Source organism: Macrosteles quadrilineatus, unplaced genomic scaffold, assembly GCF_028750875.1.
Source record: "Macrosteles quadrilineatus isolate MER2022 unplaced genomic scaffold, UCM_ALF_1.0 Scaffold_5__1_contigs__length_97177068, whole genome shotgun sequence".
NCBI lineage: Eukaryota > Metazoa > Arthropoda > Insecta > Hemiptera > Cicadellidae > Macrosteles > Macrosteles quadrilineatus.
In genome coordinates, this window is record NW_026542598.1 from 79,005,834 (window position 1) to 79,027,444 (window position 21,611).

Consider the following 21,611-nt stretch of genomic DNA (forward strand, 5'->3'; position numbering starts at 1 on the left):
TTCAAATACTAAAGAAATTAAGTTTATCGCATATGAGAGGGCAGTCTGACCAATGGCATCCGGGGTCGTCATGGAGACAGCCACTTGTTCGCATTGTCTGGTTCTCGGACATCATTCTTTGCTTTTGCGAATCCCGTTTGTGAAATAAACATATTGGCCTAAAACGTCTGTCGGTTAACGAAGATGTGATTTGTAGCTGCACATTGTTGAGCCTTTGTCGTTTGTTTTCAGTCTCGACGTTCAAGTCTTTTGAGTGGCTCGTGCAAACGTTTTGATGTTCTTGTGATACACAGTTCTTGTTTTGCATTTGCGATTGAATATTTATTTTGTTATATACAAAGTGCTGATTCGAAACTGTGTTTGTAATAATATTGTGTTATATTCCAATGCAGCATGCTTTTAGCATTCCAATGTCATTATACAAATATATTATGTGCAGATAAATATTGATTAGTTAAAGGTATTGGAATAGCCAACTAGTTCTTAGTTGGTGTCGGTGATTTGTAAAAATCGAGTTACTGGAATTAAATATAGAACTATCACAGGTTTTTTAACTAATGCTTATGAACTGACTTTTTTGTCTCTTATTTACATTCTGACGTGGTTAAACATTTAACTGAACGATCAGTTGTTAAAATAACAATTCACTTTTAAACCTTTATAAAGAGAGTGGGTTAGCATCACCAAGTCTTTGTTGTATGCTTTGACACTATTCATGTATATAAAATGTATAAGGGGAATAAAGATAATTTGATTTGATTTGATTTTATTTGATCTTTGAAAGCGAAGTCTAGAATAAATCAAATGCAAGAGGGGCGAAGTCTTAAAGGAAATTGCATTTTTAGTGACCATTCTTCTCTCCACTAGGTCATTTTGGTTGACACCTTGATCGTAAGAATCGGAAGTAGGATGGTTGGAAATGGGATGTAACAGAGAAAACCCTTGTATTAAGTATTTAGATTATTGTGTGGCGATAGAGCCTTAACCGATAGACGTTAACATAAATTGATCCTACAATGACTTATTATAAAGCTGTTTTTAATAGTGGATATCTTTTCTGTATTTTACTGCAAGACTCCATTCTCTCTCCAAAGATAATTTTTGTCCAAGCTTATTTTACATAAAGTCTTGAAATTTTTAATAACTAAATCTGCAAGTTGCAAAACATTTCCTCTTGACTTGGCAGAACCCCTGATACAGTGATAGCAGCTAGGGGAGAGCTGCACCTGCAGGGTGAGTCATAGACACAGGTAGGGTGGTGGGACTACCTGGCGGAGGGTTTACAATAGCAGATTAGTCCCCTTCAAATCCCCTGGCCTTGAGTGACTCATCATCTGTCAATCAATATGTGGAGGTGGAAGAATTGCATACAGTATTGGCTTTGATTATAGATTTATGTAGCAAAATAAATGGGTGGGTTATAGCTCTCTACTAGCCGTCAGATGGTCGCTGGGTTATTCCTGAGAAAATTTGTTGGCTTTTTTAGTTCGTAAACGGATCAAGCTGTCCTTGATCATTGGTTTTCAATAAATGGTGCTGGATTTGAACTAAGTCTTGTCCAACTCATCTAAATTGCTGTAAAAGGAATCTCGATCTTCTACACTCATATTCATATTCTTAAAGGCTATTTTCCATAAACTGAATAATCTTTTGGGTTCCGGTTCCTATCAAATATCCGTAAAATAAAATCTAAAGAAATTCAAATCAAGTGTCATAAACTACAGGCTCACTCAACTTTGTTCTCCTTGACAAGTTATTAATAAAAAAATGGCTACAGGTAGTCGGTATATCTAAATCCAGAATGAAAAATCAATGCTACTAGTTAATAAAGTTTGACATTACCTATTAGCAATTGAATTCAGGTCTTAAGTAGGTTTTCAGAGTGAAATTATTTGAAGTTGAATTAATTTATTAATTAATAAACAATATTATAGTAGGTATAACAAATTCAAGTATAATTTTATCTCTGAGACATCCTTGCATTTATATTGGTAAATGAGTCATCCAAACACCCATCTTGTTTTCTAAATCAACCTGGTTTCAGAGAGTATCTTTAAAATTAACTTCATGTTTAATATCGATGTTTGAATTTAAAATCCTGAGAATTTGAGTTACCCAGATAGTCACTGATGCAGTTAGTGAATTTTAAAGAGTTGTATGCAGCAAGTTAATGAAATTTCACAGAAAATGCATGTTTGAAATGAACGTGTAGAACAATTTTAAATTTACCTAAACAAACTATTACAATGAAAATTGAAAAAGCTGGAAATTCATTTGAATAATTATGGCTGAGAGAAACCAACAGAAAGATTACGAGAAAATCATCGAGGGAAAACTAGGAAACATTTATTTTAAACCCAACGGTTTGATAGAAACTTGTGTTTGCTTGAGATAGTTGGAGATTGCTTGTTTGATTGGAAGGACATTTTGTTGACATCAACTTGTACAAAAGTATTCATATCACGACCACGACAGCAGGGGTAAGTTGGAAGGAAAGCTGTGGGAATCGTCAGGTGTCTTCCCTTTCGCTTGTCTCTTTGTCTCTCAGTCTCCATCGGCAATCTCTGTCTCTTTCACTTCCATCTCTGGCCTTCAGAAGCATTGAATTCTTTGCAGGGATTGTCTTTTGTTTGGTTCAAAATTCTATGACGCTTTGTGAAGAATGTGAAGCAATTTTTGTAAAAAATTTGTTTGATGGTTGTACAACTTGAATCATTTGAGATTTTTAGTTTGGTATTTAATTTATTCAAGTGTAATTAGGTGTCATATCATTGATGTAAGAACACATAATAAATTTAATATGGAATTAAGCGGTGAAGTGTATTACCAGTAGTTATCCTTCTAAATAGATTAAATATTTTTTTATGTGTAAAACGGCAACTTTTTCTGGAATTTTCTGCCAGAAGAAAATTATTTAATAATTATTTTTAATCATATTCGTTGTAAAAAGTAATCAAACCACAAATATTGAAAAATAATCATAGTTTTTGGGTACCACTTAATACAGTAGACTCCGTCTTATCCGGACTCCTCGGGACCGAGGCCAGTCTGGATAATGGTTTTTCCGGTTAAACCGACGTCACTAAAAACTCGTTAAAACGGACCGTTTGCTGTGATATTCGATTTAAATTTAGGAGAGCATTGTATTTAGACACGTGATCACTGGTCTCAAATCTTTCCCACGGGAACAGTCGTTTCAGTACCACCCACTTCCTGCCAATCTAGTCCGGTTAAACCAATGTGCTGATAAAAATTTTCCGGTTAAAGAGATGTCATTTCCGCCGAATGTAGTCCGGTTAAACCGATGTCCGGTTAAAAGGTGCCCGGGTAAGAGGGAGCCTACTGTAGCTTTAAAATGGTATTTTTCATTAAAAGATTCTTTGTGTGTTAACAATTTTTTTGGTGATATTCCCAACTATACAGTAACTAATTCATTCGTTTTTTAGCTAAATAATTCCCAAACCAAAATAGTATAGCTATCTACTACTATAAACAAGTGTAAATAGTAATAATGTTTGGGTTTTATGCAGAATGTACATGTTTGGATAATAATGGGAGTAATGGGTAAACTCATCGAAGGAATTTTGCAAGTTAGAATGAATGTATAGCTAAACTCTTTAACTCCAGCTGGCTGTTTTTTATCTCTGCGTGTATGGAAAACAGATTTTGCAGATAAATTTGTTTGCAAGTTCGTTCAGTCAATTTATACTAAACCATTGAACAACCACTAAACATGCTGTGAAAACTACCATTTTCACAAACTCTCCAAACTAATGCTATGTTTCATTTACAAACAGTTTGAAACACTAAGTTTCACTGGTGCAAGCGAACCTAATAGTGTGAGAATATTAATAACGTTTGATCCCGGCTCATACTTCAGATTCCGTGTGCTCATCAGTAACTTTGATATAATTATGAGAACCTGTGAAGCATACCCGACTCACACAATACCAGTACCGCAACTTGATCATCATATGTTGAATTTGTAACTTGTAACTATATCATATTGGACCAAATTCTTAGGCCTTTTGTTAGTGGTGTTGAAAAATTAATTATTAGATCACTGATTTCTTTTCATCTAGGGACATTTTATATTCTTCTCATCTTAGAGACTCATCTTATTAGCCTATATTTAATGCTAGATCTATAGATCAAAGGAGGTTTTGAACCACATGGTTCAGACATAAAAAATATATCAATGTCATTGATGCACATATTTTTGTCTGTATAATAAATTTAGATAGGTACTACAGTATATAGACCTTATGATTACGAGTTAACATTAGTATTGAGTCAATAGGTCAATAAAAAGAGTCAATGCAAGTCATTAAAGGCATTCTTTGTATTTAAGATAACGATAAGTCATAATAAAAACAAAATTAAATCAAATTTTCTTTACTGAAAAGATAGGTACAGTACAGTTTTTTTACACTGAATGGCAATACACAATTTTTCTACCCTAAAAGGATGTATATATACATATATTAGATTGATAACTGTCTACACTAGAATAGAAACTAAATGGTTACAGTACAAAAAATAATTGTCAGGGAGGTGGAAATTGTTTCTTCTAACATTTAAAACTGTCTGTACCAAACAGTTTTCTTATTAACTTGTTACTGTTTTCATTACTTCCATCGTTGGTGAAGAAAAGTAATCCCATGTAGAACAAATTTGTATGGTATTTTAGTTTGTGATGAGTTTAATAGACGGAAACTAAATGCCTGGTACTGTAAGTATGGTAGTTTGTCTCTGAAGTGATTATAAGATTTTTTCAAGAACAGTAGTTGTGTCAAAAATATACTGCCTATGCTTTAATAATGTTTTCTTTGAAATTTTCCTAAGTTTTTTCAATGCCCACCATTGGCTTTAAACCCCACTAGGCGTCTTCTCATCCTATAAAAAAATCTGATGCTTTTTTGATTCATGTTCTATGTTTGGTTACGTTTCAATGTACTACCTAACTTAATTTTTTTAAATTTATTTAGTTTTAATATAGCCTAGTTAAAGTTTTAAGAAACTTCTTGATTAGCAATAAACATGTTGGCGCTATCATACAACTATAATAAAATATGTCTTCCAACTCTTTTAAATATGTATATATATACACTCATCTGTGAACATTTACAAGATATATATATACATATAAATATTCCTATATCAATTGATTCAACTATTTGCAATAGTCTTGATCCAACTATTTTATTATTCATCTATAATATGTATACAAGGCGTGATAGCCGACTAGTTGAGTCCAGTTTTGCTAATTTGTATCAAAAGTTCACGAGGCTGCGACTAGTGCCACTTTGAAGTGCCCTCTCAATTTTGATCCCCCCACTTTTTCCCCTTGACCAGTTGCATTGAGTTGTTGTGATTGGTCCAGGAGGCGACGGGGGGCAAGCTGTAGCCATGGCGACGGCGTTGGGAGCCAACAACGGTGCTGCCACAGCGGCCAGTGGTGCCACCATCACAGTAGTCGCTACCAACCAGATTCTACAGGTGAATTGTGTTTGTGTTTATTGTTTAGTTGTATCTGTGGCGTCGTAGTTTGTTCCGTGAAAAATCTAGGTAAAATTATGTGGAAGTAGTTTTTGTTGTGAGTTGTTGCTGGTGTTGAATTGGGTTTGTTATGTGTATTTTAAAATATTTTATGAAAAAAACTAGGATAAAGTTTAAATGAGAGGAGTACAATATTTTTATACTTTATAAATATTTAATTAGGTTGTTTAAAAACATGGTTGTATATAGTCTAAAATTAAGTCTCATTTTTGTAGTTGTTTAAAAAGTGTTTAAATGTTTAATTTGCAGTTTATTTTAAAATATGCCAGTAAATAGTCTAAAACCAAGGTGTAGTTTTGTAATTAAATTTCATAAACAACATAATTTTGTAGTTATCATATAACAGTTTTTCTTACATCACATATTTAATTTGAAGTATATTTAAAACTTGTTAGTAAAGTGAAAACTTTTACAGTTAAATTTCATAAAACATCAACATTTTTTAATTGAAGAAGACAAATGTTTTATACCTGACTTATTGAATTTTGAGTTCATTAAAAAATGATAATACAAGTCTACACTAAGATCACGTTTTTGCTATTAAAACCTAACCAAATAATTTTGAATGAAAAATCTCATATTTTTATACTATACATTTTCAATAACTTACATATATGTTGTTTATTTAAAATAAGTTTTATTCGAGGAGATCAATTTTACTATATAGGAGGGAATTTTCTAATTCAGTATGAATTTCAACCCATAAAGGGCATTAAAGTGACAATAAGTAAAATAGGTAACCAATACTTTGCCAAAGTGTAAAAGCTTGTAAGTTTTTTTATTAATACATGGTTTTTACTAACATTTTAACTGTTTTGTAGTTTTTTAAGAAATTGATCATTTTTTTTAATTTGTGGAAAAGTTAGTATACATACTATGGTACCGGTACAGATTTTGCAATTCAATTTCTAAAAACAAAATATATTTGATTGAGGGACAATATTTTCATACCAGACATTTTTTAATCTACATGAATTTATGTGTAGTTCATTTATAAAACTTAAGTTGAGGAAATATGCCAAAACAAAAAGGAATCTCTAATTCAGTATTTATTTCAAGTTATAAAGGTTCATTCATTGTTGTCAGAACAAAGAAAATACATACGGTAACCAATACTTTTTCAAAACATACTGAAACTCTCTTGTTCATTAATCAATGTTATGTAGTATATGGGAATAACTGATAAATGATTTGCCACAGGAATAAATTAAACTATTTTTTTACAGAAAATAATTATTTTGTATTAAATTGAACAAATTTAATGAGTAAATATCATGGCAATTATGGTAATACCACAAATTGAGCATCAAAACTGCTACTAATTAAAACTGATTAGTTAAAATTTTCAAGCATTTTATAAACTAGTTACTGAACGCTTTAATAATTTAAACATAATCCTGTAGAGACCCACTCACCCACTGAACTATAGGTTAACTATAGATCTGATAAATATATTACAAAATTTAATCATAATAAATTCTTAAAATAATTATTCCTGCACAATATTCTATAGCTATGAAATTTAAAAAATGGCAGTAATGTTGGAGTATAAGTTTTTACTGTGTATTAAGCCGTTAAAGCACATTAAATATTTTAATGACATTTCTAGGTAATAATATTAGTATAAAATATATTCTTCTTAATCTACTTGGTAATTATTTCTGATTAAAAATTATTTTTTTATTTATTTTCACAATAGGTCAGTAGTTAAAATAACAACTATTATTCTGCTCATAAATAATTAAAATTGTAATTAATAATATTTTTAATAAATAAATATAACTTTAATTTAGAATTAAAAACATTTAAGATCACTTCAATTTTGTAGTTTAATCTTTTTTCATTCTTGCTAATTGACATTTTACTCATTACTACTCTAAAGAAATGTTATTGTACGCTTATAGGCCTAAAATCTTTTATTAGGAATGTTTAAAAAATCTGAGCAAGCCAAATACACATTGATATTGCTGCAGTTATAATGCTTGGTCTGATAATTATTCAAATGGTAATAACATTCTATCTTTTAAAATACACCAAGGTTTTTAGGTTCCATAGGCTTTCTATACTTTTTTAGAATTCTTAGTTCATGTATTATGTGTTATAATTTATTTTCTATTGAATGGATTGCAAACTATTTAAGTGAAAGAATATATTCAAGTATTGTGAAATTAAACACTCATACACATATCATAAGCATGAGAAGACATTTTCATCATAACACTTATAATGCACTCCAGTCACTTTATTCAAAATTACTCTTTGGAATTTTTCATTCAGGTTTTGTAATATGGCTTATGAAATAACACTCAACTTGTGAATTTACTAAGCCAAGCAGCTTCATGGTTAAAGTTCTCGCCTAATAATCAGAAGATTACCAAAACGATAAAAAAAAGTTATTAGTTTCTTTGACAATTCAAAACTGGACCCAGACATTCCTGATTGGGGCTTTTAATAAATGATCCTGGTATAATAAATCACTTGGTAGTTTGTTTAAATGTTACAAAAAGCATATCATGTAATTTTACACTCATATTTAGCACATATTCAGGATAAAATACAGCATTGTGTGCGTTATCATTTTTTATGTAATAATATCTATCATGATTTTGCAATAAATCACCTAATTGGTTAGTATTCATTTCAGTAGTCGATAACAAAGCTACAAAAGCCACTCATCCTTCACTTATATTAGGGTTAAAATACACAGCATTAGACCCTATCTATAATGGTACAATGGTATGATTTGGTAAAAATATCTATTAACTTGCCTGAGGTATTTTTTTTTTTAATAAAAGCTTTGACTTATGATGAAACTAGACATTCCATCCCCATGTTTAAATTTTCTCTGCTTTTAAAATCTAAATGGATATAGTTGACATGAGCCTCCAACAGATTGTACTGATGTAAATTACTGTATTCTGACGAATATGCAGGCTTTTCAACCAAGTCAAACTGATGGGTTGCCTTATTGTCAGCGCCTTATTGTCAGCCACATCAACTCTCTCGGTAACAAAGAATAAAGACAAGAATTGAATTTTTGACACCAGCACATTCTATGACTGGCTCACAGAACTTCATTCTTTTTTAATAAGATTGGCGACAGCTGGTCCATGTAGATGGGATGTCTAATTCACTATTCAAAAGTCAATGGTAGCAGTTAAGTTAAACATAACCATGGCCTGTAGGTTACTCCGACTGTGGTGACAGTGCAGACAAGAGAACACTCGCCAGATACCATATCTATAACAGCTGTGCCAACGTCACATCCGACTTTGTCTCAGGTAGCCAGCTGATCAGCTGATCTTAGCTTGCTAGCATGGTGTGCTGCAAAGTGACAACTACTCTCGCTTTGTCAACATTTTATTCAGCTTTGTAACAGTTTAGCATGGTGTGCTGCATCGCTACAGTCTTATTTAACACTACTGGAATTGATTTAGTATTGTGTGACGCTTAGTAAAAACCTAGATCACATAGATATTTATATCATACTGCACAGAAACTGGTACTTTTCCATACGTATTGATAGGCTGGAAAGTTGCCCATTGCCTTGCCTATACACGGAAAAGTAACGTAATGTACTTTTACTGTGCACTGCACGGTAAAAGCTTTTTACCGTACACTTAGTCAGCTGATGAAATTAACAGCTAATTGCAACGGCCTATTTTTATTTTCTGAAATATAATAATATTATAATTTATGTAATGTTGTAAATAAATTGTGTAATGACTTTCAAATATACTAATTTTTCTGTGTAGTATGATGTAAGTATTGTACGTTACTCGCCCGGTAAGGTTTACCGTAATCGCACAAAAATCCCGTGTGAGGCGTGTGCTCGCACTTACCGGGCTAGTAACGTAATATACTATTTTTATAAACATAATAACAATCCCACTCACAAGCACTCAGGATTGTGATTTGTAGAATGAAGGAATAGAAGCTAGCTTATGTTAGAAGAAGTACATGTAGGTAATATAACACACAAAAGACACATAAAACACACAACTCTTTGTCTCCTGAAGGACTTTTTCAAGTGCGGGACTTTTCATACTCGACAAACACACACATACACTTTAACTTTCAGATTCAGGGTAAAAAATATTTTTTTTTATCTGTCTTCTGCGTGGTTACCTGTACTTACTCATTGTTCTTAAATTATTGTGGACGGACTCATCAATTTTGATGTTTATTTGTTTTCACGTCCAGTGCCTTTGGATGACTGAAATCTGTCATCGCATGCTGATTGGTTCCTGGAATCTGGAAACCCAATTTCAGCTGTCTCTAGTAGACATTTCTGAATTTCGATATGACTAATCAAAGTCATTTTAAACTTAATTGAGGTATAATTAATAATATACATAGTCTCTGTGAAATCTTGAAAAGTAGGGCACTCTTGACATTGTGGATTGCTAAATTCTTCCACTGTCACACAGAGTTTGTAAAAGCGAGTCGAACGCTCGTACTGCCCAGTGAATGCTGGAATCTCGTAATGAACACGTTCCACGCAAATCACATTTACTGTTGTCTCATGGTGGTCTTCGGACCTATCCATGACTGAAGAGACTAAAATAAAGTCGAAACAACAGAGCACACTTCTAATCCTGAAAGATGGATTAGTCGTATTGGACATAGCGCAGGCTCAATCAAATTTCGAATCTACAAACCACACACGAACATGGATCGTACACACCCGAGACGGTACGTGTGACAATCTCAATGCTCGGAGAGGTTGAGATTTTGGTTTTTGTAATTTGAAAGAACATTCAAAAGAATGTAATTGAAAATTGGCAAGGGATTCGTCCCATTTACCTTCAAAAAGATTAACCTGTAATGAAGCGCTTGTCTTATCCCCTCACAATAACGCGTAACCGGGTTTTAGACGTAGGGCAGATGCTGATCTTAATTGCAGCTATCAACCACGAAAGCTATATGCTGTGGGAACCCTCACGATCGCCGGATAGGCAGATGCCGCCCACACGAATTGTGTAGAAGAGCCTAAACGTGCTACTGTTTGATGATATCAGTGATTCTAAATTGCAGTCTGATTGAGAAGACTGACCAGCTCCGCTGGATTTGCAACTACATCACCTGTCACAATCACTTTAACCAATTAATAATTTTGAGTGACTTGTAACATTAGGTGCAAGTGTTTGGCTTCGCAACCTTCTAAAATTCTAAATTAATTTTGCAGGTTAGATGTATTGGTCACGAAACTCGTTCTTGGGGTTATACGTGCGAAAAGACGCCCGATACCGATGCCGATGTTTGATATCATCAAACAGTAGCACGTTTAGGCTCTTCTACACAATTCGTGTGGGCGGCATCTGCCTATCCGGCGATCGTGAGGGTTCCCACAGCATATAGCTTTCGTGGTTGATAGCTGCAATTAAGATCAGCATCTGCCCTACGTCTAAAACCCGGTTACGCGTTATTGTGAGGGGATAAGACAAGCGCTTCATTACAGGTTAATCTTTTTGAAGGTAAATGGGACGAATCCCTTGCCAATTTTCAATTACATTCTTTTGAATGTTCTTTCAAATTACAAAAACCAAAATCTCAACCTCTCCGAGCATTGAGATTGTCACACGTACCGTCTCGGGTGTGTACGATCCATGTTCGTGTGTGGTTTGTAGATTCGAAATTTGATTGAGCCTGTGCTATGTCCAATACGACTAATCCATCTTTCAGGATTAGAAGTGTGCTCTGTTGTTTCGACTTTATTTTAGTCTCTTCAGTCATGGATAGGTCCGAAGACCACCATGAGACAACAGTAAATGTGATTTGCGTGGAACGTGTTCATTACGAGATTCCAGCATTCACTGGGCAGTACGAGCGTTCGACTCGCTTTTACAAACTCTGTGTGACAGTGGAAGAATTTAGCAATCCACAATGTCAAGAGTGCCCTACTTTTCAAGATTTCACAGAGACTATGTATATTATTAATTATACCTCAATTAAGTTTAAAATGACTTTGATTAGTCATATCGAAATTCAGAAATGTCTACTAGAGACAGCTGAAATTGGGTTTCCAGATTCCAGGAACCAATCAGCATGCGATGACAGATTTCAGTCATCCAAAGGCACTGGACGTGAAAACAAATAAACATCAAAATACCTGTACTTCTTCTAAGGTAATCTAGCTGATATCCCTTCATTTATCAAATCAAAATTCTTTCCCAGAGACTTTCCTTGAACAAAACTCAGTATAGTGCAATTCTCACTAGCATTGTACACGGTTCACTTACTAGCTTACCAACAGTTTTACTTGTAATCATAGTGATAGACTCAACCACTAGGTTTGCGACAGTCTCACTCACTAGCATTGTACCAGCTTCACTTAATAGCTTACCAACAGTTTTACTTGTAAGCATAGTGATAGACTCAATCACTAGGTTAGCGACAGTCTCACTCACTAGCATTGTACCAGCTTCACTTAATAGCTTACCAACAGTTTTACTTGTAAGCATAGTGATAGACTCAATCACTAGGTTAGCGACAGTCTCACTCACTAGCATTGTACCAGCTTCACTTAATAGCTTACCAACAGTTTTACTTGTAATCATAGTGATAGACTCAATCACTAGGTTAGCGACAGTCTCACTCACTAGCATTGTACCAGCTTCACTTACTAGCTTACCAACAGTTTTACTTGTAAGCATAGTGATAGACTCAATCACTAGGTTAGCGACAGTCTCACTCACTAGCATTGCTACAGCCCTCTCACAATTATTGCAACAATCTCACTCAGTATCATTAAGCAACTGTTTCACTCTCAAGTCAAACAATAACCTCAATAAGAAGCGACTTAACAGTACTACTCTAGCAAGTGCTGCTTTGTCAACATACTATATTTAGATTTTTAGAATGTTGTGAGATTTTAGAAATTCTTACTAGCATTGTCTGCAGCTTTGTGACAGTCTAGTTCACTAGAAGGTTGGTAGAAAATCTATATCACTAGCATTGTGACTAGATCACCTTTTTAGTACAATGTAAAACAGGCTTACTCACTAGTATTGAAACAACCTAACTTATTGCATGGTTTTCTGCTTTGTGACAGAATATATTAATAGTGTTGTGATATAAATTCTTGCTGTAGCTAACTCACTACAATTCTCACTCACTTGACTGCCTTGTAATGGAACGGATTTTCTAGATCACAGTGGGAAATTAAAGTCTCATCCCCAAGGATTGGGACAAAATAACATTCATAAGCATTGTGATCGCCTTGACATGGTGTGCAGTTTTTTGACATGATGGCTAGAATGTGATTATCCTAAAAAGTCTCGCTTACTAGTAATGTGTGCTTTTGTAAAACAGTCTCCCTTATCATATCTCAATCCTGTTATATTTTTAGTAGATAGTCTTGCTCTTTAGTATTGTTACTGTATCGCTAGCATAGATTACTACTTTGTGACTGTACTTGTCTTCCTAATGAGTGGCCAAAGAGATTTGGTTAAATTAGTTTGAAGGTAGTCCCCCCCAACTAACAACTACAATACTGAAAAAGCACCCATACACAACACAAGCAAGAATATCTTATCATTTTTCAAAAGCTGATCTTGTTCTTTAGTGCCCCTATAAAAAAGTAATTTCTGGCCATATATGGCCATATAAAAATTCCATATATGTTTTTATAAAGCCATATATGGTTTTTTATGGCCATATATGGAAGCAGATATGGCCAGATGTGGTTGTATCCATATATGGTGGTGTCCATATATGGTCATATATGTAGTCTATATATGGAATTATTGGTCATATATGGCCATACATGTTTTCTATATATGAAATGATTGTCCATATATGGCCATACATGTTTTCTATATATGAAATTATTGCCCATATATGGCCATAAATATCCTCCATATATGGAATCATGGTCTATATATGGTTATATATGACTCTCAGGTATGGAATTAAATTACTCATATACGGAATACTAATTTTCCATTTATGCTCATGTATAAATGAGTTTTTGGCAATAACTGGAATTATTATAAGGAATTGTTGCCACATCTGGATTTTGTAACTGGACTCCCAAACACTTCTTATAATATATATATAGCCTAATATTATAAATCTTAAAGTTTGTGAGTTTGTGTATTTTCTTGTTGCTCTCGCAAGCACAAACTACTGATTTGATTGAGTTGAAATGTGGTACAGTAGGGGGGCAGATAATATAGGCATTTCTCATTTAAAGTAATTAGTAGTAAAGCTATATATATTGCTTTACTACTTTTATAAGTACTTCATTAAGTATCCAGATTTGAACCCAGATGACAAAATCCTGTACATACATCTATTGTACAATTTTATTATAACGCAACAAAATGTTAAAACTGACGTATAATTTTAAAATTGTAAGTGTAGTAGGCCTAAATAAAGAGAATATTATATTAACAATTAATTAATTGTACCTTTGCTATCAAACAGCCGCAAATATCTATGTCACGTAGTTAGGCTATATTAATAATAACATTCTTCAAATGACAGTCTAAGAAAATCTTGTTTTACGAGACCAAATACAGCTTCTCTTATTCATGATGGGTTTTGTTAAGTTATCTGAAATGAAGCGGTTGTGGTGTAGTGGTTAAAGGGGCAAACTCCCACGCTGGAGTCCCGGGTTCGAATCCCAGCCAGGTAATTGAAAATTTTGTTTTGAAATTTTCGAATTAAAAATTTTTATTATGGTTTTAATGCATAGTTTATACCATTTAATGTGAAAATATGTTTAATTGTAATTTTTTTATTTATTTGTATATTTTTTATTTAAACATGTCCATATATGGGGGATTCCATATATGATCATATCTGGTTATATTTGGTCCAAAACCAAATATAAACAGATAAAAAAATTTTATATGGCCATATATAAACTTTTTCATAAGGGTGTTTTCTACAAACGTTTCCCGCTCATAGCTGCATTAGGTTGTCCATAAAAATGATTATAAATTATAAAATTTTTTTTTCTATTTCTTCTACTTGGTGGTGTTCTAGGACTTTCCTATGTTTCCACAGTTTGCAAATCGGCTTTTTCAATGATTGCTCAATAAATGCAGGACAGTGTTAATTTAGTTTTCTTTTTAGTAAATTGTCCAGGCTTTCTCACTTTTTTCCATTGTAATATTTACACCAACCCGAATTCAATTAGTAAATATTTATTTGAACCAAGTCAGTAAAGGTTTGTAGCACACATTTCCTTAAATTGCAACTAAAATATTAACAGCAATTAAATAATCCAACTGATCATAAGGTAAACAAATATGTTCTTCATAAGGATGTCATGGGGACTTTAAAAGCCACTGGGGCCAAGCCCAAGGAACTTTTTCAAAGATGTAAGGACAGTTTGCAAATCTACACACCTAGACGAACATTTTGGTATATAATATGTGGGGTAAATCTTAAAAAAAGCCTTATGGTTCACTAAGTTTCATGTAGCGTATTAATAATATAGGTAGATTGTCTGCTTTGTATATTGCCTAATTTAGTGTAGACCACGATACCCATAGTTTAAAATTAAATTATAACAAAATTTAAGCTGTGAAAAGTTAAATGATCATATAACCTCTGGATTTATGTTTTTATTATTAATTTGTAAACATTAATAGTTAGTTGGATAGGATATTTTTAGGTTTGTCACTAAATGATGGTTTTTGGTTGAAGACTCAATACTAAAATGTTAAATAATTTTTTTATCCTTTTTCATTTTATTCTATTGCAGGTATTTAACTAGCAAACCAATTGCAAACAAGGATCAGCAAATAATCCCCCATACATTTTCAGCCATTTTATCCAAAGTGCTATTGATTTTCTACATGTAACTAGCACGACTTAATGGCATGCAAGTCATTTAGGGATGAGACAGACATGCAATGCAATAATAAATTTCAGTCCATTGATCTGACATGATGCTTGGCTTATTTTGGTATTACTGTGTGAGTGCCGATTGAGCTTTTTAGGGCTTAATCTTTTTTTTTTTTTCAGAGGTTGGCGGCCTCTTTTAACCTTGCATTTGCCCGTCCACATAGACTAAGTGCCCGTGCGTGGATCGTTAACAGCAAAGCAAGGAGTGAGTCGGTACAGTACAAAGGTGAACTGTACTGATAAAATGTTATCGGTAGTGATCAGGATCCGAACCCACGACATCGCTGCCTTGGGCCCGAAGTCCGCGACGCTACCGAATGAGCCACCGACTCACTAAATCTAAATCTGTATTTACGTCTCTAAATATTTTGTTGGATTAGTCAAGATTGGGCTGCTATTGTATTTAAACAATTTAAAAATAATTTTAAAGACAGGAAGAGGCCTTGTTTTTTGGGATGATGAAGGGAAAGTAAAGCTTGGAATCAAAACACTTTAAATTACCTTACAGGGTAGAATGGTTACTAAGTTTGGCGTACAGTTAAATTGCTTAAAGATAATATAAAATATTTTTAGTTGTAAGGAAAAAAGTGTTTGTCTTTTTAGTTACCAACCTTTTGACTATAGTGAGCGTTGTCATCGCTCAGACTGTTTTCTTTGCTTTCTTGCAATGCAAACTGCAAAATTTGACCACAGTAACACTTCTTCCATGATATTACATTCACATAGTAGGAGATGTGATATTGTCACTGAAAGTTATCACAAAACTACATTAAAAATTTGTGCTGAAACCTGTATCATGTAGACGGATTTCTTGGCAACGACTTTACTGTAACGTTTTACCTGCACAGGTAAAACTTACGAGTAATCCTTGTGTGTGGAACGGCCTTAAGGCTGTAGTACTAACTAGTCTATAAGTACTCAGGCTTGGTCTATGGTTAGATTAGATGATATTTATCCTGCCCGACTGTCTCCTGGCTGGAGTTAAAATGCTGCATATATTACAGAACGGCAGTGTTGAGAGTGTGCTGCACAGTCCAGGAGATTCCTCTGATGGTTCCAACAACCCTGTAGGTCGAGACTCCACACCAGACACGGCTGCTACAATTGTGGACTCCTCTCACTATATCACAGTTGCCGGTAAATATTGTCATAAATTTACAGTCATGTTTTTAACCGTAAAAACTTTACATGTGTACTAATTGAAATAACATGACATCTATGTTCATGATGGAAAAAATTGGTAATATGAGGGTTGGTGATTTAAGGTTTCCATCGAGCCCTAGTGCCCAAGCAAGCTAGCTCAAATCTGACCTAAGCCTATTTTCTTTACTTTATTCATTCCTATTCTAGGCTATCCCCTTCTATTTAACGACTGGTTTTGTTGTAGTAGACAAAACTGATGTGATGGAAAATCTATGCTCCTGCTAAGTATGACTCATGTTTTCTGATTAGATTTATATTTTTTTAAGAGGCTGACCCCTATTAAAGTCCATCTCCAGTTAACGGATGTAGAGATACCTTTTGTAAAAAATGTGTATTAAGGGGTGAAAGTAGTCTGGAGACGGTTGTAAGAATTTGTACACTGTTTACGCTTCTAAATGTCTAGTTTGCCTCGGCATGCATATTTGTACAGCCTACTTCAAGCTCATTGAGCCTCCTGTTTTTCTACATCCATACATGTTTATGCCTCTTATGTGTTTATCCATACACATCCCCCAATTGGCTACAGACTTGAATAGGGGTTGATCTTTTTAGCAAAGAAATTGAATCACAAAACTTAATTTATGCTTGGCGGGAGCATCAATTTTCCCTCACAACGTTGCTGCTACTACGGCAAAACTAATACATAAGGGTTGGGCCCCTCTAGAATAGTATCGGGGAAGTAAAATACTCAGTGCTGGTGGCAGATTCAAACTGCTTGGCCATGACTAGAACTAGTTGTAGACCGTCCTTGATCCATGGGCAAACTCCCATATTTCTACTAGTTGATAAGTCCTATACTGGTTAGTTTTTTATACTAACACACACTGCCATTGAACATGGTATTGTCTGATTAGAAATCAATCAGTTTTATTTATATAGAAAATTAAATATTTTCTAAAAGAACAAGTGGTAATTTATTTTTTGGCATAAGACAGTAATAAAACTGTTTTTTATACATGCCTTGTAGGTCTAAAGTAGTTCTTTTTCACGGTAGGGAGTAAAAAGATTTTGTAGGCCCTAGAGAGTAAAAGTCAGCTGTTGACTTTGATTGTAGGTACATAATCGCATGTAAATAGTGTCAATTGTTTTAATTGATTATAGCTTACTAGGTGAAACCCGTCGAAATCGACGGTACCTTCAAGGCTTGCAACTGATATAACTGCGACAAATTGAGTGAAATTATACATATTTTGAGCATTTAGCATTGTTTAAAGAGTAATAAGTGTAAAAACAATAATGATATTAATTGCGTTAGTTGCCAAATATGGTTGATCATTCAATGAATAAAATATTTCCCATACTGTACATCATCGGAGTTATTATTAGTATGTTAACTGGTACATCTTCTTTTAGAAGAACCTTTAGATAGTATTAAAATCATATTGGTGGATCTTTTGTAGTTAAAACTTCCGCGATTTCATCTGTCTAATAAAGATTAATCTATGATTTTATTTGAGAAAAATATCTGTTTATTGAAAAGACACGTTCTAACTTTAAAAGGGAGGTCCATCCGTTGCAGTGCAAGTTTGATTTTTCCTTTGTCATGTCACGTCAGTTCATATCGTACTTCTGTGCCAATAAATAACCATCAAGCATAGTTTTGGGAAATCGGTTGGGGGGATGTTGAAGCTTATAAGACACTTCTGCACTTGTATTATTTTGCATTTTATTACACAATCGAAGATTTTTCCAATGATTTAAAACATGTATGGCAATAATCTCATAGTATGATAAAATATAATAGCCAAAAGTGGTGAAAAAGACAGACACCAACCCGTACAATAGATATAAGATAGTTCAATAAGAAATAATTGTTAAATAACAGTTACTGTGATAAAAGGATTTTCCACTGATTTCATAATGGAACGTTATATTGCAAAATATGACATGATACAGAAGAAAATCAATTTTAAAATCAGAAAATAACATTGCAAATACTTCTTTTGGACAATTCAGTAACTCCCAATAAATGTGTGTTGTTTAAAATACAATTTTAAATTAACAGCTGTTAACTTAGTTTGTGTAAATAGTAGCAATATGACAAAAAATTTAGTTCATCACACGGGTAAAAAGTGTCTTTTCAACCCTCGGCATTTTCAGACCTCGACTTTAAGAGCTTCATTTACGCCCTTGTGCTGAAATATTATTTTATTTTATGTTCAAAGCACCGTTAAGGACATAAATGATCTAAGTGAAAGTAAAAAGACAATACCAGTCAGATTTATGTATATAGCCTCCACAGTGATACTAACGGTTTGCTTGGTTGCATGCTGCAGAGGGGGCAGGTGCCCGATCCTACACCTCTCTAACCCCCGTCAACCCTACAGTCGGTAAGCTATCACCCCTCCTCCTGCACGTGGATGTTGTCACTTGTAAACTTGTCGGAATAAATATTGAAGTAGATGTATATTTTCAGGTCTGCAACACCAAGCATCAGTGCACTATTAGCATTAACTAGGCATGTTTCAAAAAAATTGTTTTCCAAAGTTTTTTAGGACGTAAAAATTGAAAGTTTTCCTCTATTGATTGTGTCTACTGTTTGACTATTGATGTTACTAGACATTCCACCACACTTTTACATTTGGGTTTAACACTAATGGCCCCATTTCATTTAGTGTTAAACCACGTCAAACCCAAATAAAATGCATTTAATATAAGAAAATTAGGTTTTTTGTTATTTACACAAAAACTAAAAGAGATACAAGTAAGTGTAAATTACAAAGTTGTTAGGAATTAAAAAACCTATAAAATGATGTGCCACTTGACACATGTTGCTATTTGAAAATTTTGAACAATGAGCATTTGCAAATGTGCAAATGTTCAAAAATGAATTATTTGGAATTTTTAATATTTCAAAAAACTGCTACTTGTTGCATATCACAGTAAAGGTAATTTCATAACGAGTAAGAACATTCCATCGGAGAAGGGCTAAATGCCCTTTTTTAAATGTTTAAATGTATAGAAAACACAGAGTATTAAAAAAATATAGATTTTTTTCAAAAAAACTGCTGCCATTTTGAAACGGAAAAAGATAATTAATTTCTGTTATCGCCAAAATGTTTGTCTATTAAATACCTTTAAAATGATCTATAACATGACATATGTTTACATTTGAAAATTACAAGATTCGAACTAGTGACCCTCAGTTTTTGGCACACCCTGTATTGGAAAAAAGTTAAAAATAATTTTACGTTAATCCTTGGGGTCGATTTAGCAAGAAATAATTTCATTTCATCCTTGTACGTTAAGCCGTTTTTCCGTAATCAATTTGAGACACCTCTCGTGGGACACTCTGTATGTATAAATATACTACAGCTGGTCAATGTAGATGGTATGTCTTCTTTAGTCAATTGTCTAACTTACTCAGAAAGTAAAGTAAGCTAAACTTTAGACAAACCTGGTATTATTTTTCTGCTCTCTGTATTTAAACACTAATCACAAACTACACACCATTGAAAGCATGTATCAGTATTCATCGTTCACAAAAAGCCTTAATAGCAAATTTTAAACTCACTCATTATATTTTTCCACAAAGCTTTAACAGAAATATTGTGATAGAAAGCTAATGGTTGTTTGCACCTCAGTTGGAATTTTTTACCTCATCACTTGTACATGGTTGGATCGTTGACTCCTATGTCTGTTGCTAAATGGTTCTCATATTCTTTAAGATTTTTTCACATTTTATTTTTAGTCTGGAGTAAACCTCTGCTTATATGGCAAATTCAGTAATCAAACTTTGGTTCTGGGAGTTTTTTTTTTACACTTTTATGTTTGGTAAATTATAGGTGTGTTCAAGAGGGTTTACAGGCTAAATGTTATTGAAATTATAATTTTTTACGGTCAAAGTATTGTCAAGCTTTAATTATTCAAGTTTTATTGAGTTAATTCAATCAATGTCTTTTGTCATCTTCACGTTATATTTGTTATTAATTTGATTTTTTTTTTCAAATACTTAGTTGAAGGGAGAATTCCTTCGGCAGTTAAACAGTAAATGTCCTAGAAGTTAATTTGTATGGTTAAAAACAAATGCAATAATGATTGAAATTGCTAGTTTAACTATAGTTAAATGTATAAAATTAGAATTGATGAAATATTGCAAAAATCTAAACACTTCTAAAACTGTAAGTAATATTTTTTGTCACTGTTTTTGTTTGTAAGAAACTAAGAATAACGAATCCCAGCGTGAGATGATGAGTCGAAGGTGGTACAATCTTGGGTCACTGACTTGGACAAACAACTCGTCATTATTGCTTGTTATTACTATTTTGTGCAGAGGCCCAGCAGTAATGTAGGGTGGCTGTAAATCTATTTGACATCCTTCAAAAGGAAGGGCTGTCACTGGTTAACTTAAGTAATTTAGGTTATACTTAGGAGAAATATCAATTTAAATGTTTGGTTTAGTGTGGAGAGAGATCTCTAAAGGTCTCTAGATTAAAGATAATTCTTATTTAAGAAATTTGCTATTTTTTACACAATGTGTAGACCTACAGCTTAAGAGTCCTTGGAACCTAGAGGTCCTAATTCATATAACAATTAAAAAACTACAAAGAAAAATTCTTATCCCACAGTACACTAGATATTTAGATTACTTTAGCGTTAAAAAAAATATTTTGAGTTGGTAAATTACTCTTCAGCGGCGGCTTGAAATTAATAAAATTAACATTCTTTTGGTAGGCATATCGAAGAAGGCTTCCATGGACTCTCTTGGAAAAGAATTCAAAACTACAAGAAAAATTTCTGATCCCACCGTGTCTTAGATATTTTCATTATAAACACTTTGGTGCTTGAAAAAATATTTTTGGATAATTATTAACTCTTCAGCAGCTATTTGAAATTATCCAAGATGGTCGCTAGTCTGCAAGGACTCTTGAAGCTAGGCTGTTAACCAGGTTGAGGTATTATCAAGTGAATTGTTGTTTGGGATTGGCGTGATTCGAACCAAGGCCTCCCCAATACAGAAGTTCTTTGCTCTAACCTAGGCATGTCCT

General features: G+C 33.4%; 1 protein-coding gene across 7 annotated transcripts in view; it reads left to right on the plus strand.

Moving 5' to 3' along the window:
• Positions 1–21,611, plus strand: part of LOC128994738 (DNA-binding protein RFX2-like) — a 64,970-nt gene that overhangs the window by 15,912 nt on the left and 27,447 nt on the right. For 5 of the 7 annotated variants that reach the window (XM_054419488.1, XM_054419487.1, XM_054419489.1 and 2 more), the window contains exons 2-4: positions 5,384–5,499; positions 8,745–8,840; positions 16,425–16,557. In XM_054419488.1, the coding sequence (XP_054275463.1) occupies positions 5,384–5,499; positions 8,745–8,840; positions 16,425–16,557 (345 nt within the window). The remainder of the gene's footprint in view (positions 1–5,383; positions 5,500–8,744; positions 8,841–16,424; positions 16,558–21,611) is intronic. The other 2 variants (XM_054419490.1, XM_054419493.1) reach the window with 1 other exon arrangement.